At 34.9% G+C, this 27,125-nt stretch overlaps 4 protein-coding genes across 4 annotated transcripts; 1 reads left to right on the forward strand and 3 right to left on the reverse strand.

Moving 5' to 3' along the window:
- Positions 1-1,868: 1,868 nt before the first annotated feature.
- On the forward strand, positions 1,869-3,500 carry LOC143452719 (flavohemoprotein-like). The gene is made up of 4 exons (XM_076953774.1): positions 1,869-2,014; positions 2,400-2,522; positions 2,870-2,990; positions 3,184-3,500. The coding sequence occupies exons 1-4, from the start codon at positions 1,917-1,919 to the stop codon at positions 3,331-3,333; spliced, it is 492 nt and encodes a 163-aa protein (XP_076809889.1). The 5' UTR covers positions 1,869-1,916; the 3' UTR covers positions 3,334-3,500.
- Positions 3,494-12,028, reverse strand: LOC143452718 (uncharacterized). Its single transcript, XM_076953773.1, has 8 exons — positions 11,875-12,028; positions 11,628-11,750; positions 10,763-10,870; positions 9,390-9,588; positions 8,617-8,705; positions 8,059-8,115; positions 7,243-7,484; positions 3,494-5,204 (listed from the first exon to the last, which is right to left on the reverse strand). The coding sequence occupies exons 1-8, from the start codon at positions 11,999-12,001 to the stop codon at positions 4,584-4,586; spliced, it is 1,566 nt and encodes a 521-aa protein (XP_076809888.1). The 5' UTR covers positions 12,002-12,028; the 3' UTR covers positions 3,494-4,583.
- Positions 12,029-14,065: 2,037 nt separating this feature from the next.
- Positions 14,066-19,134, reverse strand: LOC143453046 (atlastin-1-like). The gene is made up of 15 exons (XM_076954198.1): positions 18,832-19,134; positions 18,522-18,718; positions 18,197-18,325; positions 17,796-17,951; positions 17,643-17,699; positions 17,213-17,444; positions 16,854-17,047; positions 16,504-16,572; positions 16,276-16,422; positions 15,979-16,050; positions 15,621-15,788; positions 15,455-15,526; positions 15,032-15,187; positions 14,758-14,823; positions 14,066-14,603 (listed from the first exon to the last, which is right to left on the reverse strand). The coding sequence occupies exons 1-15, from the start codon at positions 18,938-18,940 to the stop codon at positions 14,280-14,282; spliced, it is 2,148 nt and encodes a 715-aa protein (XP_076810313.1). The 5' UTR covers positions 18,941-19,134; the 3' UTR covers positions 14,066-14,279.
- Positions 19,135-20,663: 1,529 nt separating this feature from the next.
- On the reverse strand, positions 20,664-25,218 carry LOC143453047 (uncharacterized). The gene is made up of 15 exons (XM_076954199.1): positions 25,097-25,218; positions 24,637-24,836; positions 24,334-24,462; positions 24,008-24,163; positions 23,844-23,900; positions 23,403-23,631; positions 23,046-23,230; positions 22,676-22,744; positions 22,451-22,597; positions 22,275-22,346; positions 21,978-22,145; positions 21,736-21,807; positions 21,330-21,485; positions 21,127-21,192; positions 20,664-20,996 (listed from the first exon to the last, which is right to left on the reverse strand). The coding sequence occupies exons 1-15, from the start codon at positions 25,113-25,115 to the stop codon at positions 20,664-20,666; spliced, it is 2,058 nt and encodes a 685-aa protein (XP_076810314.1). The 5' UTR covers positions 25,116-25,218.
- Between the last annotated feature and the right edge of the window lie 1,907 nt (positions 25,219-27,125).

A 27,125-nucleotide genomic window follows, 5' to 3' on the forward strand; every position in this document is an offset into this window, starting at 1 on the left:
CTTGTCATTGAGTATATCCTGTATATAGATGTTAGGCTATTAGCCTACAGTAAAAGTTGGCTAGCTTGAATTCGGTCAATTTAAAACTGCGGGTGAATCGAAACAACTTTACCGGTTTTGGCAAAGTTAATTTTACGATCTTTCACTGAAAGCTCCTTCATCTTAAAGTTCGCAACAACCTTCAGTTAAAAGTTCGTATAAAGATGCCTGAAACCTTAGAAAGGAACAATCATAACAGAGACAAGTAAAGCAGCTATACTATTAATATAAATACATATATGCAGCTAATGAAGGTTAAGATGACCCAAGTAGGCTACATTGTGTTAGAAAAATCTGATTACTAAGTAGGCTATAGATCAGGGGTGGGCAAATTTGTTCAATGAAAGAGTCATTTGCGGAAAAATATAAACACCAGCGAGCCGCAAAATCAGTAATGATTGTCAATTTGGTTATTATACTATTAGTAGTCATTTTGGGATATTACTTTTTAACTAAAAGACCCATAAAAACATGTTGGTGAGGTGCATTTTGACAACCTTTGCCATAGAGTATAGAATCTATACCTGAAAACAATGTCGGAATCGATGTCTAGTGTTACGTCATAAACGAAATCCTGGCCTAAATAAAGAAAAAATAGACAGAAACTTTCATAAACGGTACTCTTGGTAGCCTTTATATTTTTTGGAATTTTACGATTCGACTAGAAGAGCCACAAAAAACATGCCGGAGAGCCGCAGTTTGCCCACGTCTGCTATAGATGATTAAGATAGCGGATGCAATGCATTTGGGCATTACCTACACTATGTTTAATGCCACAGCCGTTTTTGGAGAAAAGAAAACTTTATTTTCTACCAAAAATGTTGTACACGAAAAAAAACGCCATAATTGAATACTAAAATGCGTCTAATATGACCCAGCCACGCATTTTTGGTCACTTGCTGGCGATTTTATCAACTTCGAGTAACACAAAACTTCGGAAAACTTGAAGTAATTTGATCTGTTTCTTTAGCTTAGAGTTAACGAGCTTCCATTCTATTGCCTAAAGGGCCTAAACGTATGGCCAGCTTATGCTTATTATGACGCGTGAGCAATTATGACGTAACAATGCGAAACCAACACGCGTTATGTTTGATTCAGGTACGGTTGCAGGAATGCAGGTGTATGCCCAGCTACTGTAAAGTGTTTGGGTTGAAATTACAATTAAGTTGCAGCCTGCTTGTTGTTATTCACACCATAGATTCACTTGATCCAGATAGCAACCATTCAGCACCTGGTTTCCACATTGTGACGTCATAATTATAGCGATTTCCGTAACAACTAGCGGAAAAATTGCAGATTTTTGCGACATGTTTTCGGCGGTAATTGCTTTACCGACAAAGATTATGAAAAGTTATTTTGTATATTTACTGACATTTTATTCGGATTGAAGTTTAAAGTTAAAGTTATTGCAGCAATTTGATTGCATTCATAATGCTATGCATTTGATTCAGTTGAATGACAACTCAATTAAATGAAAAACAAATGTGTTTGGTATACTGTACTCTCATTTGTCAAATGTTGTCTATGAAAGATTTCAATTTTCTTGTTGAAAGCTGTTTGTAGAATGTTACTAACGATTGAATTATAGCAACGCTGCTGTGCTTCAACAACCGAATATCGATTTAAATCTTGTTTGCAGCGGTGTCGGAAATCAGTTTTAGCTTTCCATAGTGTTGGCAGTTTTATGACGAAAGGAGCTTTCTGAGAGCAAGGAAAAAGTTATAAAAGTGTTTAACGAAAAATTACCTTTCAAGTTTGAAGTCAAATTCGTAAATAGCATAAAAAGAATGCTTTAACCATAAAGGTGTTTTGGTCCCAGGGTTGTCGTAGAGATTTATCTGCAGTTCTTAAAGTAATCTTCTACTTATCACTACAAAATGACCCTTAGTCAAACACAGGTCACTCTGATTAAAGACTCTGGGAGAAAATTGAAATCAGTCGGTTCCAAGGAACTTGGATTACTAATTTTTCACAGGTAAGTGGAACGTAACACGCTGAATTTCGAACAAGAAGGACTTATACCAATGGAACTGATTAGATGTACGGGGTCCGTATTTTAATCTTCGAGTTGGAATGATCCAAAGTAGGCGAACTAATCAATGGGCTACGTTAACCACAAATGTTGGCAATTGGTTTAATTTTATGTTGATTTAGAAACGAAATCAACATTTTAAATTTATAACAAAACGTTGAAATTACTAACAAAATTTATTTTTGCGCATTAGTCACTTTCGTACGTGTTGGGGTTGTTGCGGTGTAGGTCTACGTATATATAGGTATATGTCGTAAATATAGGTATATGTCCACGCGTTTATAATGCACAACAGGTTTTTACGACGAAAACCTTTCTTTTTCACCAGACTTTTAAACCAAGAGCCCCAGGTGCGAGGGGTATTTTTAAATATGGGAGTACCGATGGGTGAAAACGAGATATCTCTGGAATATGTGAGAAATCATCCTAAACTGCTCTCACATGCCAGCAAGTGAGTGATATGTAGATAATAATCTATGAACACCGTCTAAACAACATGATTTCAACCAGGTCAATTTAAAGGTAAACTTTAACCCTTTAGTTGGCAATGTTTTTGTAATTAAGGCAAGTATACCTAACTTTTTTGGAGCGGTGAATGCAGCTGCTTTCAAAGTTTCAATTATTTTGGTTAAAGTATCGACAAATAAGCCGTCAACTGTTATTGGCTACCGAACAATAAGGTATCTGACGTCATTAACGACAGCGGACGATTGATTTGAGGTTCTCATTTTAAGATTTACAACAATCGACGGAGTGTAGTGTTGAACACTCGGTAAGTTAAATTGCTGTGTTGTGCAGGATAGGTTCAGCCGTAGCTTCCTTTGCCAACAAGTTTGAAAACCCAGAGGAACTCGAAGCTTTGACGACGCGACTTGGAAAGGCGCATGCAAACAGCAATGTCGAGTTGCAACATTTTGAGGTAAAATTAACAGTTTTTTTATTATTAGACCTATTGTTTAATTTTCAGTACAAAATGACGCCAACGAAAGTTCTTTTTTGGTTTCTGATTAAAATATGTTCAGGGTGGATTTTTAATTCATAGACTAAAATGTGCACTGATACAGAAACAGCATTTTTCAGGTTTATTCCAACACATTTTTTTAAAATTTTAGTCCATGGGGCCGGTCATCCTGTCAGTAGTAGGCGATCAGCTTGAGCTACCTACGTCGTCACCTGTTATAGAAGCTTGGGCGGAAGGTTACGGAGTTTTGAAAGCCGGAATTCTTAAGGCCATGGTGGCTCACACCTCAAATGGGTCCTAAACTTGTTTTTTTCGACTCGGAACTTTAGCGTCGTCTTTAAACTTAAGCAATGACTTTTTCTCATTGTTTTCATTTGTTAATGTGCGCACCATGAAAACCTAGGGTTGATGGTAACAGGTTTGTGACAAACTTTAAAACTGTTCGAATATCTTGAAACGAGTTGCAATTGTATCATGTTTAATCGGCTATGAAAATACAAAAATAGCGCCGCGTATGACGCGTCGAGAAATCGATCTGAATGACATAAAAACAAACAAACGGCAATTTAACTACGAAAGCAGAATTCCAATGAAATGGTAAGCGCCAGAAATACGGTCTCGTTACGGTAAAAATTTTATGGCACGTATTGACTTTGCTACACATGTAATATATCGCTACACATGTAATGATATCGCTTATGAAGAGTTGCGTATCATTTTAAGCAAAATTTGTTATTAGTCTAGGGCGACAGCTAGCGGTCGAAAGAATTTCACGAAATGGTCTCGATAATTACTCGTTTTGAAAATACCATCTTCAGAAAACTCAAAAACATAACGTTCAAATTTCATGAAAGGTTTTTCAAAAAAGCACCAAATGCTATAAAAATAAACGTCTAAAACAACATTTGATCGTCACCTTTCAAGCAATAAAACAACATTATTGTGTCACTTTGTGAAGTCACAAAATCTTTCACTGCATTTGTCGATGACGTCGCGCAAACATTGCATCACTACGACAAGAAGTATAGAGTAATACCGTTTGGCTGTTACTACAAGAAGTCAGACAGTGATAAATAGTAAAGATAAGATAAGGATGAGGCGTGCACCATACAAGGGATCATTCAGCGCCATAGTCAACTACTGTTGATGCATATTCTGGTATGTAAGCGCCTATGGGTAAAATAAGTTACGCGGTTAATTTTGATTCATAGAACAGGTTTCTTTTCAAAATTTTGAAATAAAGCCAAACGTTTCCACAGATACAAACTACAAAAAGTGGTTGAATATAATGTTGTTACGACGGTGCAAAATATACAACAATATGTTGCAATTACAAAATGAGAAAGCACAAGTCAAATAAGCAGCAAAACGAGTATAAGAAGAATTACAGTTTGAGTTGTTTTTATTAAATAATGCAAAAAAGTTAAAACCATTGCTGCAAATGTGGCGAATGCTGGCAATGGAATGACAGAGCTAAAACGATTGCTGAAAGATAAAACTTAAAATTAACACTTACGGGTGACGAGAGTTCGGAAAATAAAATTATGCTTTTCAAGAGGGGTTTGCCCCTCCTGAAAACCCACCTGTGCCTAAACTCTGGCGACTGTTTCTTTTATTCTCAGCCGCTCTCAATCGCTCAGCATGGGCCGAAACCGCTTCTCTGTTCCCGGGGGGTTTCGGCTGCTGTGATAGCAGAGACTGAGTGTCGCTCTCTGTGCCACTGTTGCTCCGGTGTGAGCGCGAGCTTTGAAAGGGTCTGAAGCGCCTGCCGCTGCGATTCTCAGAGCAATTTCGGTTGCTGCTCTGCGCTTGTGCCTCGCTCCCGTTGCCATGGTTACTACCTTGTCTGGAGGAGCTGTGCGTGACCTGGTTGGAGAAGTTGTTGATGTCTTGATGGTTTGGTTCGTCCCGACCTGCTCGTCTGTTCTCTTGCCGTTGAGCATTCCTCAACTGGACGTTCCCAGCGTAACCTCCTCTTGGGTCTGGGTTGTTTTCCACGACGTATCCCGACCCGCTGGACACTCCCTGAAGCAGATCCCTCTGGATGTTGGTCTGCGATCTTCCAGGACCAGCCGGAGGACGTGAAACATACGCTCCCTGATCTGTGTGCACGACTGTGTGTGATGACGTCACCGGCTCACCAATGCCAAGCTCCGTGCACTCGAAGTAGCTCTGGAAGGAAGTTAAATAAAATTAATGAATTGAACATTGAAACATTAATAGAAGTCATATTATTATGTTATCATAGATAAAATAGAAATTATAAAGTTTAAACTGTTTAACTGAGTAATTACTACAGGTACTTTAAAAATAATCTGCTGAGGCAAAACAAATTGACTTCTTGAATAAAGTTTTTAAAGCACAAGTTTGCATAAATTTTTTTAAGAGAATGAAAAATAAAGCAAACACTGTATGTTGCGCAAGACCCCAAACAATTTTTTTCCAATCATGCGATCAAGTTAATAAAAAATCTAATTCTAGCAACAAACTAAAAGTTTGCAATAAAGTAAACATGTAAAACAGTAAAGTAAACACTGCATGTTGCACAAGTGCATGGAGAATACAGGGAAGTACAAACGGTACAAAGTTTATACCGATATACCTCAAATTTTGAACATTGGTAAATATACACAACAAGCGGCTTATCAAGTTATGAGATTGTGTTTTCATAATAACCGGCTTTGAAATGAATCTTTCAAGCGCAAAGTGAAGAAATCAGTGTACACTGGCTGAAATGCTAAATTTACGTTTTGTCTTTTGAATATGAGTTGATCCCTTTATTTATCTATGTGTAAAATATGTTGGAATGCTTGGAAGTGATATATATTGTACTGCACAATATATAAAACTCATAGCCATCAGCTAAGTAAAATAACTGGGCGTTCGGTGTGACGTCACGCAAGCAACTCACCCATGCGCAAAGCAGAGCATGTCAAGTTTTGCGGTTAAGTAATTGCTAAAGTTACTCTAAATATTCGGTTTTGTCTTTCCTTTCAAACGGCGTAAAAATGTAATCGTAAAACGTTCCACGTTGCTTAGATTTCATAGATTTAATGGAAAAGTGTAAACACTTTTTTAGAAAAAAAATTAGGGAATTTTGAGGATATCAGTCCAGTGCTCGTTTTTTATTTGGAAAAATTGTTTTAAGACGAATACGATCAAAGCGAAGTATCTATGCAGCAACGCTTACTAGAACGTACATTGTTGACGATCCAAATCGCTGGACGTAATTGAAACACTTTCATGTCCGACACATAAATGGTAAATGACCCTACCTACGAGAACAGGTCGAGCGAACACACCCCTCGCAAATTAGGCTTAATTATCACTCTTACAAAAGAACAATGTGTCACTGCTAATCCCATATTTTGAACGAAATAATGTATTTTATTACTTGATACTTTGTTCAAAATGACAAGAAATAAACGATAGATACGAAATAAGGTTCAAACTGCAAGTGCTCGGATTGAACTTAGCATCTTTCCGTCAAAGTACGTTGTACAGAAAACATAACGTTCGCCAAGGAGTTAAAAGAGAAAAACAAACTCGAGAAGAGAACAATTTATGCTCCTGTTAACCACTCTCTATGTTGAAAGTTGAAACTCTGTGTTAACCACCCAGAATGCGTCGCAAGTTGCAGTCTTTAAAATAAGGACACGCAGTTTGTTGTAAAGCGGGCGGGGGAGGCAACGTTGTTAAACTGTCCATTAATGAACAAAAAACTTGTTACACAACAGATTTTGCCAAAAATTAAAGAATTTTGTTATGCTTAAACAGGTCTTCATACTACGATACAGGGCCATAGGCTAAAATGATTTCCAGAAATGAAGCTTTGTGCCCACATTGACACGATAAGAAACCAGTCAGAGATCATTAAAAAATTAATTTAGAGAAACTTTGAGTATTTTAACGCGTCTTACGATTTCTGAAAAACGCAAAACTTTGCCAAAGTCCAGGCGTGCCGTGGCGGTCACAATCATGGCACGCCAGCACTCCCTGACTTGGCGCTGTTGATAACAATGCAGTTTAGCATTCCACATAAAGACTATGGACAAATTTGCAAACATCCCCTTAAAATAGTAACTTTCTTGTTAAATGTTAATTGGGAAAGGAATATGATCAACAAAACAATAATATGATCTTAATTTCTTAAATGTTCGAAAAAATATTGCAAATAGAAACAAACTAAAAAACCATAAAACGCACTTACAGGTGGTAAAGTATCGTAGCCTTGGTTAGGTTGCTGTGTACCGCCGAGGTTAGGGTCAAAGTTCGCTTCCTCGTGGACTGCTTCATCTTGCCTCCGTGTTCGAGGAGGAGAAGGTGGAACAGATCTCGCACTCCGGGATGTTGCTCCACTTCTCTGGTTCGGTCTTCGTTGGTTGTGAGATCGCCTAAGAGTGTGAACTATCCATTCAGTTTGCTGTTTCTGACAAGTCTGTCCGAAAGTCTCTGAAATGTTAAAAATAGATTAAATAGCAGAGTCGTAATGATTGGAGTCAGTGACTCAACTCAAGTCACTTTTTCCAAACACTTCAGATAACTCGACTCCTTTTATAATAAAATACATAAATGACTTAATTTGAGTTAATAGTTCAAATGACTGGAGTCGATTGGTTTTGATAACCTGTTGGACTCGATACAGTATTTCTATGCTGTATAGAAGGTTTGAACTACATGCCTCAAGCTATTGTCTACTTGATGTAGTCTTTTAGAAACCACGTACACGGAATAGTCGGTACGAAGAGCGTTGCTTTGTTATAGATTTTAAATTCAAACATATACCATGCTTTTGATTAAACTGCAATACAGCAATCTATATCTTACAAAAGATAGGCTTAGCCGCAATGTTCAAGATTGTTCTCATTAAAAACAGAATTATTTTGATAGCAGTATATGTTGATACTGTACAGACAGTCAGGCTTAGTTAGGGTAATGTAACATGGTTTTGTTATACAGCAGTTTAAAGTGACCTGCTGCTGTGTGACACATGACTCACAACCTTTAAAAGTGACTTTCTCTTTACCTTTGGTGTGGTCGTATCCACTCGATGTAACCTTCCATTGAAGTAGAGTACCTGCCACTGTGAACACAAAAAATTCGATTTTTTATTAATAAAGTAACTTTTAGTTGCCAATACACTAGACTACTACAAGAATTGTAATTTATTAAATTGATTATATTATTAGGAATTTCATTATTTATTGATTGATTAATGCTAAGTTAAAGTTTTGTTTACTTATAGATATTCGGCTATGGCAAATTTAACAGTTTAAACAAAAGATCAATTTAAATAAAACATTTTCATGTTCAAGAATTAAGCTATGACTCAGACAAAACAAACTGCCCACTTTTCTGATTAAATCATTTTGTAGCTATCTAGAGCTTTTAAACGCCACTGTTGATTATACGTATCAGCACTTGGTTAAAAATTAAAAGAATTAGTAGAACCTTAAAACCCATCAGAAAGTTATCCTCTGCAAATCTAAGATTATGTTCTTAATCAAAGTGTGTTAAGGCAAAGCACTTGATACTTGTATGCTGTAGGAGTGTGTGTTGTTTGCGGACCACACAGAATACTTACTACATAAAGCTGGCCAGACTGATAGTATAACCCAGGTATACCAGCATACATTGATAGACGGCGCCGCCATCAAGGCCTCCCATATATATCTGTAGAGAAAAGAACAGATAAAGACTTGATATGAACCCATAGTGGTGATAAGGCCGAAACTATATTAAAATGATGGGTTCTTTTGTTTGGTGGTGTAACCTCATGATGAGTAGGACCTGGCTTTCTACCAAAAGAAATTTCCACGCTTGTAATAAAAATTCAAAATGAGCCAGTATTGAAAATTTCCCTAGGTGGGATGTGGTGAAAGGATACAGTGTCTCCTGGGGATTTTATCATATTCATATTTGATACAATACAATGAATGAAACCACTGTCATAGTGTCAGATCACATGACATAGCAATTGACCATAATATTTAACATTAAATGTGTATAGGGTACATACTACACAATGTAAAACATAGAGTCTGGTGAATGGCCTTCAAGGCAGCATTCGAAAGGGCTAAGCTTACAAAACGTTTTTGCCATGATAATACAACTCCTTTATTCACCATTCCAGTGTTGCTGTGTTGATATGGCTTATGGTTGAAAACAATATTTTGACTGTTCAAATAATATTTCAAATACAATTAGCTTCAACGAAACTACAATTTAAGTGAACTTTCTATGCTAAAATGCAAATTTAGACCTTCGCAACCCAAAATCTTATCAGCCCAGGATACGGCGGAAGATGATAGGATAATCACATCTTCAAATAGAAAAAAAATATAAACGCAAACTTACCTTAAAAGAAGAAATTGTTCCATGAAGTAATCGATGCAAACAGTTATTAGTGCGCTGCCCAAAACAGCTGTGCTGAAGAGCACGCAGTTCCTCTGAAACTTGAGAGTGAGCACAGAGCATACCACCCCAGTCCCGAAGATTATACTGACAGGGATCCAAGCAGTTGATGGGTGATAAAAAGACTGCAACGCTATCATACCTGTAGATATGTACATAGTAAAATAAAAAAGCATATATAGGATGGTGCTCTAAGGTTAACTTTTATTTTTAATCGCTCTTTACAAGCTTTCGCAAGCATCAGCTTGCTTCATCAGGTGTACAAACAGATGCCAATAAATGGAATATATAAATGTAAATACGTAAAAACATATTACTGCTGTGTCATTTGTTTCCAGAAGAACCCATTTGCTTGACAAAAAGAAATAGACAAATGTGTATAATCATTAATGTCAGTAAGAACACTATGAGATTACATTAATTTATTGACATGAATTATTAACGTGGAGAAGCACAAACGGTAAGAGTAGTTCATGTGCTATGCTGTAAAAAAATTCAGACAAGAAAATAGAACACAAGGTAACAAGTAAAATAAGTTTTACAACACTAATTAAACTTTAAAAAACTATGCTTAGAATTGCAGCTGCCTAATAAAGGGCTTTTTCTGTAAGAACAAATGAAACCCATCAACCAGAAGCACATTTTATATTGGAATGTTCCAAATAATCAATATCAATGTGCGCAACAGCCTGTTGAGATTTACTTCGATTTAAAAGCTCTGAAATGGATTATGCAATTTATGAAGCATGGATTGAAGACAAAGTGATCGCATAAGAACTAATAAAAAGAAATTCAGTGTAAATTCATCAGTGAAGTGCAAAAGTGAAAATTATTTGTTAAAATCATAACACTTTGTTTTGATACAAGTCATGAAGTACTGCCATGTAAGTAGAAGTCATGAGATACTTCGAAGTCATGTGTTTTGGTACTTTAGTCATTTTTAATGCATCTAGTTATACACATCCTATGCTGCTACACACTCTTTTGTTTTACTTTTAACACACGTTTTAAAATCTCTTATCTTGTCCCATATTTGCCATGTGTTTACAACTTGCAACAGAATCTAACAAGACATCAAGAGTCAAGACACCAATCAACCTCGTTCTATGGCAGTAAATACTTAGTTGTAATCGTTAATTGGCAATAGTAGTGCCCTTAAAAAATTGTAAGTAACATAAAAATGTTAACACACATGCAATCATATATTCAAATAATATTTTAGAACATGTAACACTGTCAAAAATAAACATTTTACTAGAAATGATAAAGATACTATGTTGTGACAATGTAACCTATTAAACCTAATATGTTGTTACCAGCTATTGCCAGGAGGGTCCCAAGGAAAAAACCTTGCAAGAAGAGGCCAGCATATAAAATGAGTAGTGTTATGAGTCCACAGAGTATCCCTATACCAGCTGCTATGCCTGCAATAACATAAATCAATTATTCATTGTCGTGTGGTGTGAATCATTTTCAAAACTGCACTGTAGGTCTATACTATATATCTAACAAATTAGTGGTTTGTCCAAGCTCACTACTCATATTAATAATAATTGACAGAAAACAGCACTGGCACTGTCCACAGATATTCTTGTTATTATATAATGTATATCAGTGACTGAGAATTATATTAGGAAGTCTGTAAGTGTGGGAAGGATTAAAAAATGGAATTTCTCTGCTTTTTATACTTGCTGCTAAATTATTATTCAGGATTTTCCCCCGAAAACACCAAACAATTTTTTTTTTCAATCATGCGATCGAGTTAGTAACAAATCTATTCTCTAGTAACAAACTAAAAGTTTGTAACAAATTAAAAGAAAAAATCACTATATTTCCACATAAAAAAGCCTGTGTAATAATTTTATTTGATCTCAAATTGGTCTCGTTATGGCTGGTCCAGCTTCACTTAACATGATAGTTAGTTTATGGCAAAGGTGGGTAAATTGCCGGCATGTTTTAGTGGCTTTCTAGCTGAATAATAATATCCATCATGGTTCATTATCCATGCATTGTTTACCATATTTGTATTGATACTACTGATCTCGCTGTTTGTAGCATCCACAAGTGACTCTTTCATTGAACAAGTTTGCCAACCCCTGGTCTATGGCATGCTATTATTTAAACATATTTTACAAAAAAATATAATGACCAAGTATAAAGACAGAGCCAGCAAATCGTCACCTGTCGCCATCTCCATAGAAATCTCCTGCTGAAACAGTCTCTCTTCTCGACACAAGAGGAAGACCGTGGCAGATCCAAAAATGAGTCCACTTAGAAACATCACGCCTTTGAAGCAGCGATAACCTAAATTATACGAGTAAAAACTTGTCAAAAAATGCTATCACAGAAAACTTGGTAAATAACAAATACGTAAAAGTGACTATACAACTATAATCGTCTTGTACGGTTTGCCAATACGCTAACCTACCAAAAAAGCAGTAAACGAGACCCAGCAAACCCAGTGTCCCACTGACGATTGAGACGACCACATCATACTCTGAGACTTGTATTTCATCACATACAACAGTGATATTTGACGCAGTTAATCTGCTCATTGTTTTCTAAAAAATAGATAAATCACATCGTTGTAGTAAATAGGCATATAGCGCTCAGATGTTAAAGCCTATATCCATGCCTTAGCTGCCTATAAAGGGACGAGTACAGCCTGTGTATGAAAATAATCCTATCTTGTTCATTAAAACCTAAATTCTCGAAAATATGCAGAACACACAGCAACAAATTTTATAGAGTTTAACGAATTTAATCTAAGTCGGCTCATTGGTCGGAGAGGTTGGTTGTGTCTGGCTCGTATATATGCAAGCTAGGTTCCCAGTTGGATTAACAAGTTGTAACATATTGAAAAATACGGTACTTGCACCGTTGCAAGCACAACGTTCATTAAAAAGTATGTACATGTGCACACAAAGCTTTTTTATCTCCATGCAAGTTCATAAGAATTAAACAAAGAGTTGAGTGCATGCCATCAACCCAAAATTTACACCTTTGCACAAAAAACTTCTCTTATGTACAAACAAAATTTCCGTGTTCAAATGCGCAAGGAAGGAGCTCAACTAGTGACTCAAGCACACCTGGAGTTAGTGGTATCCAATGTGCCGCTTTATATAGCCTAGTAGAAAACGGAGCAAAAAGTAGAGTCGCCTTTTTGCAAAGAGATGGTTCTTTTCCCGGTGGTCAACGCCATTTCGGCCGAATAATTCCGGGTGAGCTCCTGCCATACTGAATACTATTGACTGTTGGAGCCAGACAGCAAGATTTGGGGTATAGGCTAGTATACAAGTGCAAAACCACAGGATGCTTTTGTATACTAAAGTAACTAAACCTCAGTTACTCAAATTGTGACGTCATATGGTTGTGCACTTACTAAACCTGGCAAGTTAGCATTCTGGGTACTTTCGCTGATTTACGGCTATACGGCAAAAATAATGGCGAAAAATAGACGATACGGTACGAATAATCCGTAATAAACCTCCAGCCATTTACTGCGCAGTTTTTTTGTTCAGAAGTTGGAAACTTTTTCACTCTTACACAGACATCTTTAAAATGCATCTGCCCTGGTATGTTTCATTAAATGAAAAAGCTTATTGTCAGGAGTAAATGACGGAACAAATCAAAAAGTAGCTTAATTATGCTCATAAACTCATAAATGTTACAAAATGACTTTTATTAGAAAAATTTTTAAACCCAGAAAGGCCAAATATTATTTTAGTAAAACTTTGCAAACAGTGATAATATATTTTCTAATCTTTGTATTTAAAAAGGAAAACAATGTCAAGCGTTAGATATTGTTTATAGACAGATTTTTTCAGACTCTGTTAAAGGACTTATCAGAAAGCTTGAAACCGAAATGTGTTTTTTAATTTTAGTAGAATCGTAAGTTGTAATACGTGATTTTTGCATAACAACATTTGCTAAAGTAAATCTGACTTGTAGTTGTCCTCCAACATGGCGGCAAGCAAAACTGTCACTTCATTTGCAACTTACAAATACCAAGCTGAGAATAATATTACACCAAACACAGCAACAATTATTTATTGCCCATCTTGAGTAAAACAAAAGTGACTTAGTAACAACAATTAATAGCTTGCGAAAAAACGAATGAAAATATAGGTTGCGGTTGGCGTCCTAGGCAGCTGCCACTAACAGAACAAAAGCAAATATGACGTTACATAAAAGTGACATTGCACGCGGCAGACAGTAGCAGAAAATACGGACATTCGGTTTTAGCTGCAGACGGTAACGGAATTCCTTGACCATTATTCTATGCATAGCTACTGCTGTCTGACTGTTCTTGACCTACCAGCTATATGTTTTTGTGTGTCAGTTTGTGTCCATTATACGCGTTGTACAAATACACTTCAATTGTTTCTTTATTGCTTAATTATTTAGTCTCCATGGTGTAAATTGATTTAAAATTTTCAATCAAGTAATTTTAACAGAAGTCATAGTGCACAGTCAGTAAGTCTAAACAATCTCTAGACATTAGACAATATTATCAAAAAGTTCAGTACATTGGCGAATGAAAATATTGCACAGCGTCGGCTAAATTGCTAAACCAATCTAACTTGGCTTGGTTTCTAAAATTTCAAACTATGTTGCTATACAACACAAAATAAAGTCAATGTTCAATTACACACAGTTTTTTCGAAATTGAACTTCGTAGAAAATATTATTTTAAGTTTAAAAGGCTTATTGTAGTACTGCCAAAGCATTGAACACTTTTTGAGCTACTAAAGAAATTCGTTTACCACAGTGCTCATTGGACACAATAAGTTTCATGAACAAGTTTAGCATCATTTTTCCAATTACAAAATTTCACCACCAACACTTTTTCGCACCCAACGCGTATAGACCTCCTCCAACCACTCCAGCAGCAGCTATTATTCCTAGCGGTGGCACAAGTATAGAACCAAGTCCTAAAGCAACACCAACGCCGGCTACTCCGCCTCCGGTTACCATCTTAAACTTCTTATTTTTCTTTTTCATCTCTTCGTATGTAGATTCTGAGGCTTCTTTTAAACAGGACAGAGTTGCAATTGCGTTCTCGTCGTCAAGGTTAGCATTTGTACGTTTGCGGCTGCTTTTAAGTAGTTTCTGCTGTTTTTTTTTCAAGGACTTTGGAGAAGTGAAACGACTCATCTGGAAAGTACGTCTTAAGTTATGTTCAAACTTTAAATTTCTACATAGTATTGTTTCATAAGTTTCATTGCTTACTTTCCGAGCTGCTTTAAACAGAGGTTATCAAATTTTTATCAATGGAGCCAATAACGAATGGCTTTGGGCAAATCTTTACCTTTTTTAGCTTCTCCTTGTGTTTTCTACACTCCTCTCCCAAAATTGCTTTAGGTTCTTCTGCTAACTATGAAAAAGATGATTATTGTTTATAGGATATAACGTTACTTATTTTTTACAGCAACAGTCACAATGTTTTTAGAATAATTGCGTAGTAGAAATATATTTTTTAATATTGTATCAATAAAGAGCAGCGCATTGAAATGTCTTTATCATAAAACATTGTGTATAGGCATTGCCTACAGTTTTTCACTTCAAGTTAAATATATGGTTACATATTTTTCAACTTCTTTATCGATTTTTATTTTTAGTTGCATTCTGCCATCTTCGTGTAAATTTTCATCAATATTTTCTATTTCTTTGTTAAATTCTTGAAATAATCCATCTTGAACTTGACTACTATGCTCTTCAAAATTTTCCGAGTGTGGTTTCTAGGTAACAAGCAAAAATGATTAACTCCAAAATATTTTTAATCACAGATCCTTTTTGAATAATTTTATATTAAAAAGTATGTGGCAACAAAGAGCAAAACATTCCTAATCGTTAATTGCTCTTTTAAATGATATTCAGCAATACTGTACAAGAAAACATGTCCGAAATTTATCAAAGGAATGAAACGTTGTAAGAAATTAAAAAATAAATTACCTGAGATAAAAGCACGTACAAGATTGCTCATACGTTGTAAATTATTTTTTTACCTTGATCCTTATCAACCACGAATGAGCTAATTTATTCGATACTTTCTCCAAATGACGTTGATCAACTTGAGTCTGTTTAATGGGAAAGTTAAAGGTCAGCACTTTGCAATCACTCACATAAGGTTGCAAACGCCCACAAAAATGTTTCAAACTTTCCCTAAGTTACCTTCATCGCTTTAAAAATTAACAGTACATTTTTTGTTAAATTGCTTTTTGCTTTAATCAGGCTTTGACTGTCAATTTCCACAAGATTAGTTTCAAGATAAGAGTTGACTTTTTCTTGCATTTCGTCATGTATCTTTTGGAACTCGAAAAGGTCAGTGAAATTTTTCCCCTGCAAAATCACAAGAGGCGTCGTATATATGGATAACGAATTTAAACAAGTAATAAAGAAAGAAAGAGAAAGAATGTGGTTGAAACAAAGAAGGTGATGCTGAAAGAAGAAGAAAATCAAAACAAAAAAACAAAGCGGGAGAGAGAGAGAAAGTTGAAAATACAAGTAAAATTGAATAAAGCTACATTACCATGCCAGTTTGATACATTTTGATGCATTCTTCAGCAAGCTTATCATTTTTTTCTTTGTTTTGTTCCACAACCTGAAAACACAGAATCCGGGATGAAGTTTAGGAAAGTGAAAATTTACAGTATATTGTAGTTTAATATTAGCCTATGTTTTTGAATGCATCAGTTAAAATCCTCTGATACAGCTTTGTACTCAATAAGCATTTTAAAGTTAATCGTACAAATATCGAAGAAAGACAACGAAAATGGTAAAAACTTGAGTTAAGTTTCAACATAACATTGTATTGGAGTTAAATTACATAGATTTTATCAATTTCTTCTTGCAATTTCTTTTGTCCTTTCATTCTTATTTTTTCTTTGCTGTATTTTGATTTATCTCGAAACGCATCAAAAGCTTCCTTTTCACTCTTTTCATGACGGTATTCGAGAGAAGTTTCGTGACATTTCTATGTGAGTAAGTAATTAAGTTCTTTACAAAGCAATAATAATCATTAAAGCTCGTTCAGGTGACCTGAAAACGCAAATACCTGCAAATGTTTTGTATAGATATTTACGCATTTGAAGACAAGAAGTTCCATTTTAGCTGCCTTGCCTGCCTATAATAATATGACATACATTTAAAGTTTTTTATTAAATTTGGTTTTCAATTTAATTACGTTTGTGTGGGGTTGACAGTTTGACACCATGAGGGTAAATGTCGATACTTCTGTAAAAAGAACAAAAAACTAGTTTATCAGTAAATATTACATTCTGCAAAACTGTAATTCAAAAGAAAAAGTCTTTGTATGCATTGAATACTGTACTAGATATTGAACACTGTTGACATGAACGCATTTTTACAGAGTTATGCAGAGTTGTTGAAACGGAGTATGGTTACCTCAAGATACGATTCTACAGACTCGGTTGATTCACTGTTAATGACGTCAGCGAATTCAATTGCAAATTTATGTAACTGCTCACAAGTTACTACTTCATTGTCTATCTTCTTCACATTCCCCAAACCAAGACTGTTCTCATCGTAAAAGGTGGAAAAAAAATTTACTGCAGTCTTCAAAAATTCAACATCAATCTCTAAAAAAATGCAATAACACTGTTAAATATTTCTTAGCTTTTTAAAAATTGTTTGTGAATTATAGATTTAACGTCTCTAATAAAGTAAAAACAGCTCGTAAACACTAACACGATTGCACAATGCAACAAATTATTAAATTGTATTTCACAAGAAAAGATTGTTACCATGAACAGAACATGCTTTTAATTTCGATCCCATTCTTTTTACGTTAGGGCCTGGAGAAGGCCAAAGAAAACACGACATTCCAGAAAACGTTTCTTCTAGTAAAGTTTTGGTGTCAATATGCTCTTGGGCCCCATTTCCGTGCAACACTGTTTTGAGATAAGAATTTCCTCCTTCGACACCGTGAGAATGGTCGTCAACCATCTCCCAATCTCGAATCAAAAACATAAAATCCTGGCAACCAGAGCTAAAGTAAGGTTTCTAAGATTTTGTCGTTGCGAGGTAATCATAACAACGTGTTGTTTTATTACAGGCACGAATGTCAATAAAGATAATATTTTCGTCATACTATGAATTCAATTTACAGCGCGCCTTCCTGCGGTTTTTATTCGAGAGTTAAGTGAAAAAAAGTAAAATAAACATTTTACCAACCTGAAACGGACAACTGTATTTTGTATCTTTAACTTTGGTCGCATACTCTGCAAATTTCTATGAAAATATATCAAAAAATTATCTTATCTGTGGCTAGACATATACTCAAACAGATATAGGCTTTTAATTAAATACAACACAAACTATACTAACGCTCAAAGCTTGAAGATAAAGGCTGTCAATTTTATCTTTAAGATTAAAGAATTGATAGGAGCTGAGTAGGAGACTAAGAGCGAGTAAAATGGCACTTTCTTCAGTGCTAGACATGTGATCGAATGAACCCTGTGTGTCCATAAGGAATAGAGCCACCTGTGCCAAAACAAAGAAAATTAAAGTTACTGGTTGAAGAAGTAATGAGCAGAGAACAGTTTTCATAAAAGCATAAGATTTCAAACTTGCTGAAACACATTTTGCAACCGATTAACATAAGACACTAAACATTATAAGTTCGGGCTTTCTAGTTTACAAAATCATCTCGTAAAAGGTTTCAAATTTGTTCTGTAACTGTGAGTATAAGATGTCTAACTATAAGATTAAGGTTTTATCAAAATCACCTCTCCGTTTTGTTGGGTAGAGATTATGTAAGGCTCCGTGGTGATCCATATTCCTTCTGTGCAACGCTCGCTTGCTCCTCCTCGAAATTTAAAGGGTCCTAATATTTGATCTTTGTCGTTGGGATTAAGCTGCAGTGAAACGCATTTAGTTGTAGAGGATCATTTAATGATCATTTCATAACTTCTAAGTAACACCGACTGCATTATTGACTGCATTTGTACAAAATTATCTATAGTACATATCAGTACAAGTATCACGAAAGTATCATTCATATGTTTTTAAGAATAAAGTAAGTTTTTTTTTAGGTTGTAGAAATAAACATACGCTTTTTCCTTCCAAATAGCGAACAAACAAATTAAACAAGAAAGATTTTCCTGTTCGAAAAGGTCCCGCTACCGAATAAACCGCAACTGGATACTTTGCTACGGTTGGATTTCCCAGCACTCGCTCAAGAGCGTCTTTATTTAAAGTGGTTTTCCCGTTTTCTTTTTTGATGATATTAATTACTTCAGAAGACGTTGCTGCTGAAACATGTAAATTTTAAACAATCCTTCTTATATTGTACCGTGCTTAAAATTAAAAGAATGAATGCACTCATTTTAGTATTGATTAGAGAGTTTTCTAATTTACTCACCAAAAGCAGTTTTCAACATTTTTGTTCCTGCGTCTACTCCATCTGATATTTGACCAAACAACCGCGACGCTGCCTGTTCGTACACATGCGATTCTAGCGGAATACTCATTCTAATTGTGTTGTTTAAACTGACTGCTGGAGAGATGTGCGAGTCTTAATTATTCTCATACACTCAAATTTGACTAATCCCCAAACTGTAAAGTTGATAAAGATTAAATTAAAAAATATCTTTGAAGCAAAATATAACACGATTCAGCCGAAATTATGTAGAGTATCCACGCATTTAAATAAAACAAGATATAACACAACCTTCAGTATTGATGGCGTATCTGTTGCGTTAAAGGCATATCACATAGAAATCAAGAAAAGCTACGTTGCCGTGATTGCAACCTTTGTTTGTCTTGTGTAGTGCGCTTAATTACCTTTGCAAAAGGTACAGTTTATACACCAGAGCTGGTTACATATAGACACAAATCACCAATTATTAAACGGACGTCAGAGCAAAAGTAAACAAATATGTGAAAAATAACAGCGAAATAGAGCGTTTTGGCAGATTAAGAGTCTAAACCTCTAAGATGCAAGCTCCACTTTTTAAAGAAAGTGTTTTAACGTGTTGACCTGTATAATGTTTGCTGGCAGGTCAAAACAGTATAAACTCGTATTCTATGACAAACTACGGCTGATAGCAGAGTTTACTTTGTTCATAATATCACACTCAAGTCGTTTTCTGAGCTTAAATTTTAACCCAATACAAACAGTATCACGCAGTGACTTCAATTATCCTTTGTCCGGCACAAAACGAAAATTGTAAGCTATAGCCTTTAATATTTTTCGCGTCTTTTGTCAAACAGAATTTCACTAACTGTCAAAAATCGTTTTATTTTCAAAAACTAATTCAGAAAAACGATTTATTTTAGAAAAATATATTACACCTGCCGATGATAAAATCGTCCCCTCTTTGAACATACAAATAAGCAAATTACAAAAAATAGGGTCATTGGAAAATATAATGTTGCTTGAGGCTCTTTTGAGGTTTGTTGCTTGAGGCTCTTTTTTAGTGAGGATTATACGATAGGAAGCGCTTTGCCCAAATCAGCTTTGATGGTTTATTTGATCAATTTTTTGAATCTAAAAACAGCGACAGAGTTGCATCCAATCCTTCTTGTCTAGTTCACTTATTTCCGTTCATTTATGAATGGCAAAATCGCTATGACGTAACCAACGGTCAATACTCGATCGTTATGTAGACGCCCATAGACCCAGTTAGGCTGTTAGTACAAGCATGATTTAGAATTAGAATCACATCAAAAAGTAAGCAAGTAATTTAACCATAAAAAAATGTAGATTTTTCAAAGCAATTCAAAAGATTGAGGACGTTTTCTCGATCCAAAACAAAAAGTCAAAATTTTAGATTTGTAAATATCAAATACATCATCTTTATAACAAAAAAGAAATTAGCAAGTACTTTTTAGAGCAAATAAAGTTTTAATAATACATAATAATCAAGTTTCTCTTTTTTTAACTCTCACAAGAATATTTTTTGAAGGTATTACAACATAGGCTACAATTATACAAATATCATATAAAACATCTACAAGACAACTTCATTTTGTCAACAAGAAGGCATCGGTTTAAAAAACTTTGTTTCTTGATTGTAACTAACTAAAAGGGTTTACATTAAGATTAAAAAACATAAATTTTTCAAAAAAGTAAGACCTTGTAGACTGGATAATTGTAAGCATGTAACTGAAGTAGATTTTGCTGAAGAATATTATATTGCAAATTGGAAAAATTATGTAAAACTGTGCATAACATCATCAGAATAAAGTAATTCACAGCTCATAATTACTCGCTCTACTTTTGTACATGACCCCCAGCCCCACACCACCTAATCCCAGTGCAATGGAAACAGGTGCTGGTAATACGGCAATTCCAGCGACTAGGCTAACTCCAGAAATGGATGCTAAACCTAGACCAAGGTGTTTTTGAAATTTTTGATTTCTTTCAAGAACAGAAATGAACGTTGAATCCGATTCTGTCTTCACCGAGACGTTGGTTTCTCTTCCACGATGAAGATCCAGATCAGCACGAGCGCGTTTTCGGGTATCTTCAAGTAGGTCTTCTTGTTTCCTCTTCAAAGAGGTAGGAGTGGTGAAGCGAGATGCCTGCATAATGAGTTACTTTACGTCTTTTTGTAGTAATTCGAAAAATATCCATGATGTAAAGTTGTATTTTTAATGGATTAAATTGTAAGTGTAAGATAAGTTAAAATATTATTCATAATTATTTGCTTGCCCCCGTTAGTTGATCTTTATGCTTTTTTATTTCTTCATCGACAATTTGAGGAAGAATTTCTTTCAACTACAACAACAAACTATTACTGTTAAATGAAAAAGGAAAGATTTTTTCTTTGGTAATAATTAGTTATAGGCCTAAACACCAAGTAATTACAAATAAAACAAAATAAACAAAATGAAACAAAATAAACAAATTATTACATATTTTTGAACTTTGTTGCTAATTTTTGACTTAAGATCGTCTTTGGCTTCATCAAGTAAATTATCATCAACGCCTACAGCGGCGTTTTTGAACTCTTCCAATAATTGTTGTTGCGCTTGACTGCGACGCTCTTCAAATGTTTCAAAATGGAGTTTCTGCAACATGCAACATTTTCCTCGTAACCACTCATTGTTAAGGTTAGGCTACATAATATTAGGATGGTTTATTAATTTAAACAATATCGTTGATAGCGTTCAGATAAAAGTAAATGCACAATTAAATGATGTAACTTTTTCGACAGAAATGGGAAGAAGCCTATCAAGTTGGTTTAGTTTCATGTATAAATAGCTTTAAATTCGACATAGATTAAAATACATTTTACGAAGATTGCAACATTTTACCTACCCCAAATTTTTCCCGCCACTTGTTGGCCACTTGTTTTGCTAATTCGCTTAAATGACGATAATCTACTTGGGGCTGTCAATTGTGAAAAGTAATTAACCATATTCAAAGAAACTGTTTGCAAAATTATCTTTTATAACTTTTTTAAAGAAATAAATTAATGATTTTTTACTCTTGATGCTAATTAAATTGAATTCGAAAATTCTATTAACAAAATGATTCTAACTGCAAATTAAGAAAATTACCTTTATAGTTTTGTACAAAAGAGAAACTTTTTTCTGCAAATTCTCCATCGCTTCCTCCAAGCTATGGTCGTTTATCCACACATGTTTGCTTTGAAGATGAGTCTCAGCTTGTTTGATGACATCAGAATGTGTGTCGAAGAAATTTTTAATGTTCATGAAATTTTTCTCCTATGAAGTTATCGTAATGTCATCAGCAAAATATAATTTTTTAATGCAAGCGCAAAATAAAGAGAGGAGCAGAAAGAGAGAGATTAAGAAAGAGGGATAGATTTTCAAATGTAAACCCGTTTCCGTTACCATGCCAGATCTATAAATATCTACACACTCTTCAAGAAGTCTTTTGTTTTTTTCTATGTTTTGTTCCAATACCTGTTAAATAATGATAATGCGATTAAAAATTGCAATCTAAGTTTAAAAAAAATTTCGGCATAACAACAGCTGTAACTTACAAGCAAACATATAAATCGACTTACATATATATCACTGAGCTCTTTCTGTAGTTTTGTCTCTCCGTTTTTCTTAAGAACTTCGTTGTAATCTTTTGATTGGTTTTCGAATTCTTCAATAGCTTTCATTTCTCCGTTTTCATGACGATTTTTAAGGGACTCTTTGCCAAATTCCTGCATAACAGGTAAATGTCTGAAAAAATTTTAAAATGTTTGTTTCAAAAACTGTCATTTTTGTTAAAAGTTTCTCACCTTCAAGAATTCTTTGTAGATATTAACACATCTGTGGATGAGCAGTTCCATTTTAGCTGCTTTACCAGCCTGTTAAACATTTCTATTTTTATCAATATATCTTACATAAGCTTATATTATATTGAGGAGTTTGAATATGTATAACACTGATTTTTAGAAGAACTTGTTAAACAAATTAGCATAATTTATAATGCGTTGGTTTTACGAAATATCATAGCTTTTAAACCTATCTTGTTCAACACAGCATGGTTGAAGCGTGCAAGTGAAGCAAGATCCAAACATGCCAACATGCTCAGAACGGATCGAAGCGTGAGCGTCTACAACATGCTGTAATTTCCTTGTAATGCTTATATCAATTTAATAGGTTTACCTCCATATAAGACTCAACACTATCCACACACTCCTTGTTGATAACATCAGCAAGAAGAATTCCAAATTTTAGCAAATCTTCACACGTTACTTGCTCATTATCAATCTTTTTCAAATGAATTCCTTTCTCCTCAGAAAAATATTCAAAAAAGCTTGACGCTATCTTCAAAAATTCTTCGTCAATGTCTGAAAAATGTCATTTACAGTACAATATTTCCTTAAAAGTCATTAAACTTTTAAAAGATGTTTAGACCGACGTACCCGGTGCAGATTTCTGAAAATTGTCATAGGACCATACTCGGACGAAAAGAAGAAAAACTTTATATAAGATATCAGAAATATAAGATTTTATTTTTACCTTTTAATGTACACGCAGTGGCTTTTTCACCCATCCTTTTTATATATTGACCGGGTGGGGGCCAAAGAAAGCAAGAAATATAGGAAAATGTTTCTTCAAGCAATGATTTTGTATCAATGTGTTCCTGTGCTCCTCTATCTTTTAACACTGTTTTGAGATAAGAACTTCCACCTTCGATTCCGTGAGCATGATCCTCTTTCTCCCAATCTCGGACGAGAAACATCAAATCCTACCAGGAATAGGAAAAATAGTTCAAAAACAACTAAAAATCGTACTTTGCATGACAGCAATGTCAGTGAAAGTTAGCGAAAACAATTTCAGCACCAACTCAAAATTATTTGAAAAAACTTATGAACGAAGAAATATGTGGAAATGCTTTCGTTATTATGAACACTTCTATGGTTTTTTCAATAAATTAGGCTCTTGTTTTTCTATACCAACCTGGAAGGGAGAGGCCGATCTTGTGCCTTTAACGTTGCTCGCATACTCCGAAAATTTCTATTAAATATCGCGATAAACAACAATGTAAGGCGTTTTGCACTACTAAGATCAAAAAATTATAATTCCATACCCAAACCATAGTATAATTCTCTTGCTTCACTTACGCATAAAGCTTGAAGGTAAAAACTGTAAATTTTGTCTTGCAGGTTAAAAAACTGATAGGAGCTGAACAACAAGCTTAAGGCAAATAGAATTGCACTGTCCTCAGTGCTAGACTCAAGATCAAACGAACCTTGAGTATCCATCAGAAATAGTGCCACCTTACAGAAAACAAAATACTTCTGTACCTGTATGTTATCTAAAAATGTTTGCGTGCATGCAATTGCAACAAACATCATATTTTTTTAATTATTTAAAAGTAAATAATTTGGTGTAAACGACCAAATCTGGGTAGGATCATTTTGTACGATTCCAGATTTGCCATGCATACCTTCTTGTCCTTTTTAGTGGAAATTATGTGTGGTTTACATGTGATCCATATTCCGTCCGTGCAACGATTACTTGCTCCTCCTTTGAATTTAAAAGGGCCTGTAATTTTCTCGTCATCATTTTGATCAAGCTGAGTCGAAAACAATTATATCGCATAAAGCATTGTTAAAGTTAAAGTAACAATGCCAATCACAAAGTGTTAGTGTTAATCAGTAATCAATAAATATTATGAAAAATTAGAAAATTTAAGCTATAAGTTGGTTATTGGAAAACTAGATCGGAGAAATAGAAAGAAAAACTTTACCGTTTTCTTCTCCAAATAACGAGCAAAGAGGTTGAGCAAAAGCGATTTCCCGGTTCGAAAAGGACCGGCAATAGAATATAAAGCAACCGGAAGATCTGACACTTCTGGATTTCCTAGAACTGATTGCAAAACTTTTTCATCTAAACTGACTTTTCCCTTGTCTTCTTTGATAATATTGACTACTTCATGTGAGGCGTTTGCTGTGCGCATAATACATATCAAACTGTGTATAAGATGATAATTAATTAGGTAACTAACAACCATACAACGCCAACACCACCACAATCAACACCACAAAACTATCAAATAAATAACAACCAGAAGCTATTACAGTACAAGAGTGCAAGTAAACAGATGTCTTAAAACCCAGATATGATGCTTTTAATGCTTAATAATAACTAGTTTGGTAATAATTTACAAAGATTTTCCTTTTCATTTTGCAATGTTGATCTTGTCTTACTTGAATACTGCTTCGCCATTTAGTTCCTTCAGCTTTTTGAACTTTCCTAATATCAAAATCTTTGTTGTTAGTAATGAATTTTTTAATGCTGCCTCATCTGTTTAAAAAGCTGTAACAAGTTGGTTATTTTATTTCCTTAAAAGTATTGGACTAACAACTATTTAGATTGACGATGGTGAACAAAACATGATGATAATTAATAGGACACCTGATTATCTGTTCCGATACGCACAATATTTTTGCCGATTCATAAGCAAGTTAGTCACATAAGGTTTCCGTTAGGCTGAAGAACTATTGACAATGCTATACTGTACCAGTGGTTCTCAACCGGGAGACACTTGCCTCACTACGGGAGAAATATTTAATTTCTGCAAAGGAATTTATTCAAGGGAGAGATTGGGGCGAAAAAACTGTGAATGAAGAAAACTAAGTTTGAGATAAGAAAAAAGTTTATTTTTACCACTACGTGTTCTCAAAAGGTAGAATATATGCTGTTATAGCCATTTTGAAATTGGACAGATGTTATCTTGTATATCCTGTAAAACAGTAGCTTTATAGCCGATAAAGAACTCTTGGGCTATTTTGTTTGACAAACGCCGTCCTTCCATACGTAGACAAAAATTGCCAAATTGCCGTCTCTCTACTAACAGATTACAACACTTATTTTTTCGCCAAATTAGCTGTATTTGCAGAGTAATCACTTCTGCCGCTTCCATCGTCATCGTCTTTTGCAAGCGCGGTGACCTTTGACACGCTTTTCTCTTGGAATTCCACGGACACGGATTCTCCTCGAGTTTCTCAACATGGCGCTCGGAATTCTCATTAGGGTTGAATAAAAATTTGTTTGGTTAATTTGTAAAATTTTTGTTTTGCAATAAAACAAGATTTTTGTAATTTCTGAGCAACTGACAGTGTTTCTGGTTATTATGGAAAGCAAATCGAAAATACGCTGAAAACCACTGTTTTAGACCGACTGTTCAAAATTTAGAACCGTTAAAAATGATGACGTTTCTGTTGAACATCTGGCCTGGGGTTTGGCATACCCGCAGTGTAAACCATTATATAATGTTTTAACTGCAGTCTCTTCAACCTTGAAAAATGTTTTTGAATAAGCTCATATGTAACTTACTACGCTTCGTCCTAACTCAAAATACAAATATAAGTTTCAATGAAATATCTTACTACTGCAATAAACGACTTTCAACCAATTATTATCAACGCGACAATTCGCAATTGATACATAAGGCACACATATGACCATGACGAATGCAAACGGCACATATTGTGTGGTTGTTTTCCGGTTCACACCGACATAGTAGTCGACAAACAAAGTGATGTGTTTGGAGTGGTTGCAATATTTACTAATAGCTTGAGAGCTGTATCGTTTCGTTAATCATTAAATTATGTTTAAACGCTTCTTCAGATATAGAATTGCAAAGCATGAATGATCGCATGGTTGCAGCTGACGTACAAACTTTGTACACTCAAACAACACTCACAAACGGTTGCAAAATTCAAGTGGCAAGCAACGGGGACCGTTGTATGTGACTTATTGACATTTTATTTCGTGTCAGTTATAGTAACAACGGAAGAGATAACTTGGCTATACCTATACTCTTTCGTACTATTTTGATTGCAATAATCTGATACAGTTTGAAACACATTTTGTATGTGGCATAGAACAGAGGTGTCCACATATTTTTCACTGAGGGCCATGCACTAACGATGCTAACCAGTGGCCGGGCTATTCACTACGTGTGAAGATTGTTGCTTTGCTTACAACGTAATAAAGATTAGGAAGATCATTAACAATGCCATCGGTGGTAAAATTTATTCTGTATCTGAAAATACTAAACAGTATGTCGAGGAAACATCACTTAAAGCTTTAAACAAATTACCCAACCGTAGCGACCCACTTGTCGCTGCAACTCTAAAAAGTGCAACAAACGCAAAGTCTACGCAGCTCAGCGCTATATAAGACAAATATCTAGAAAAAGTATTATTCAAATGATTTTATTCTGAAAATGGG

This window comes from Clavelina lepadiformis, chromosome 4 (assembly GCF_947623445.1).
Source record: "Clavelina lepadiformis chromosome 4, kaClaLepa1.1, whole genome shotgun sequence".
Taxonomy (NCBI): domain Eukaryota; kingdom Metazoa; phylum Chordata; class Ascidiacea; order Aplousobranchia; family Clavelinidae; genus Clavelina; species Clavelina lepadiformis.

Excerpts from the sequence above, each read along its gene's own strand:
- LOC143453046 (XM_076954198.1), bottom strand. The coding sequence starts at position 18,940 with ATGAGTATTCCGCTAGAATCGCATGTGTACGAACAGGCAGCGTCGCGG. Across the intron at positions 16,423-16,503 it reads TCTATACAAAACATTTGCAG|AAATGTCACGAAACTTCTCT; the intron begins GTATTTGCGTTT and ends TTACTCACATAG. Across the intron at positions 15,188-15,454 it reads CGTGGTTGATAAGGATCAAG|AAACCACACTCGGAAAATTT; the intron begins GTAAAAAAATAA and ends CTTGTTACCTAG.
- LOC143452719 (XM_076953774.1), top strand. The coding sequence starts at position 1,917 with ATGACCCTTAGTCAAACACAGGTCACTCTGATTAAAGACTCTGGGAGA. Across the intron at positions 2,523-2,869 it reads CTGCTCTCACATGCCAGCAA|GATAGGTTCAGCCGTAGCTT; the intron begins GTGAGTGATATG and ends TGTGTTGTGCAG. Across the intron at positions 2,991-3,183 it reads TCGAGTTGCAACATTTTGAG|TCCATGGGGCCGGTCATCCT; the intron begins GTAAAATTAACA and ends TTAAAATTTTAG.
- LOC143453047 (XM_076954199.1), bottom strand. Across the intron at positions 22,745-23,045 it reads GTGTTGAGTCTTATATGGAG|GCTGGTAAAGCAGCTAAAAT; the intron begins GTAAACCTATTA and ends AATGTTTAACAG. Across the intron at positions 22,598-22,675 it reads TCTACAAAGAATTCTTGAAG|GAATTTGGCAAAGAGTCCCT; the intron begins GTGAGAAACTTT and ends CCTGTTATGCAG.
- LOC143452718 (XM_076953773.1), bottom strand. The coding sequence starts at position 12,001 with ATGAGCAGATTAACTGCGTCAAATATCACTGTTGTATGTGATGAAATA. Across the intron at positions 11,751-11,874 it reads TCTCGTTTACTGCTTTTTTG|GTTATCGCTGCTTCAAAGGC; the intron begins GTAGGTTAGCGT and ends CGTATAATTTAG. Across the intron at positions 9,589-10,762 it reads GACCCTCCTGGCAATAGCTG|GTATGATAGCGTTGCAGTCT; the intron begins GTAACAACATAT and ends ACATATCTACAG.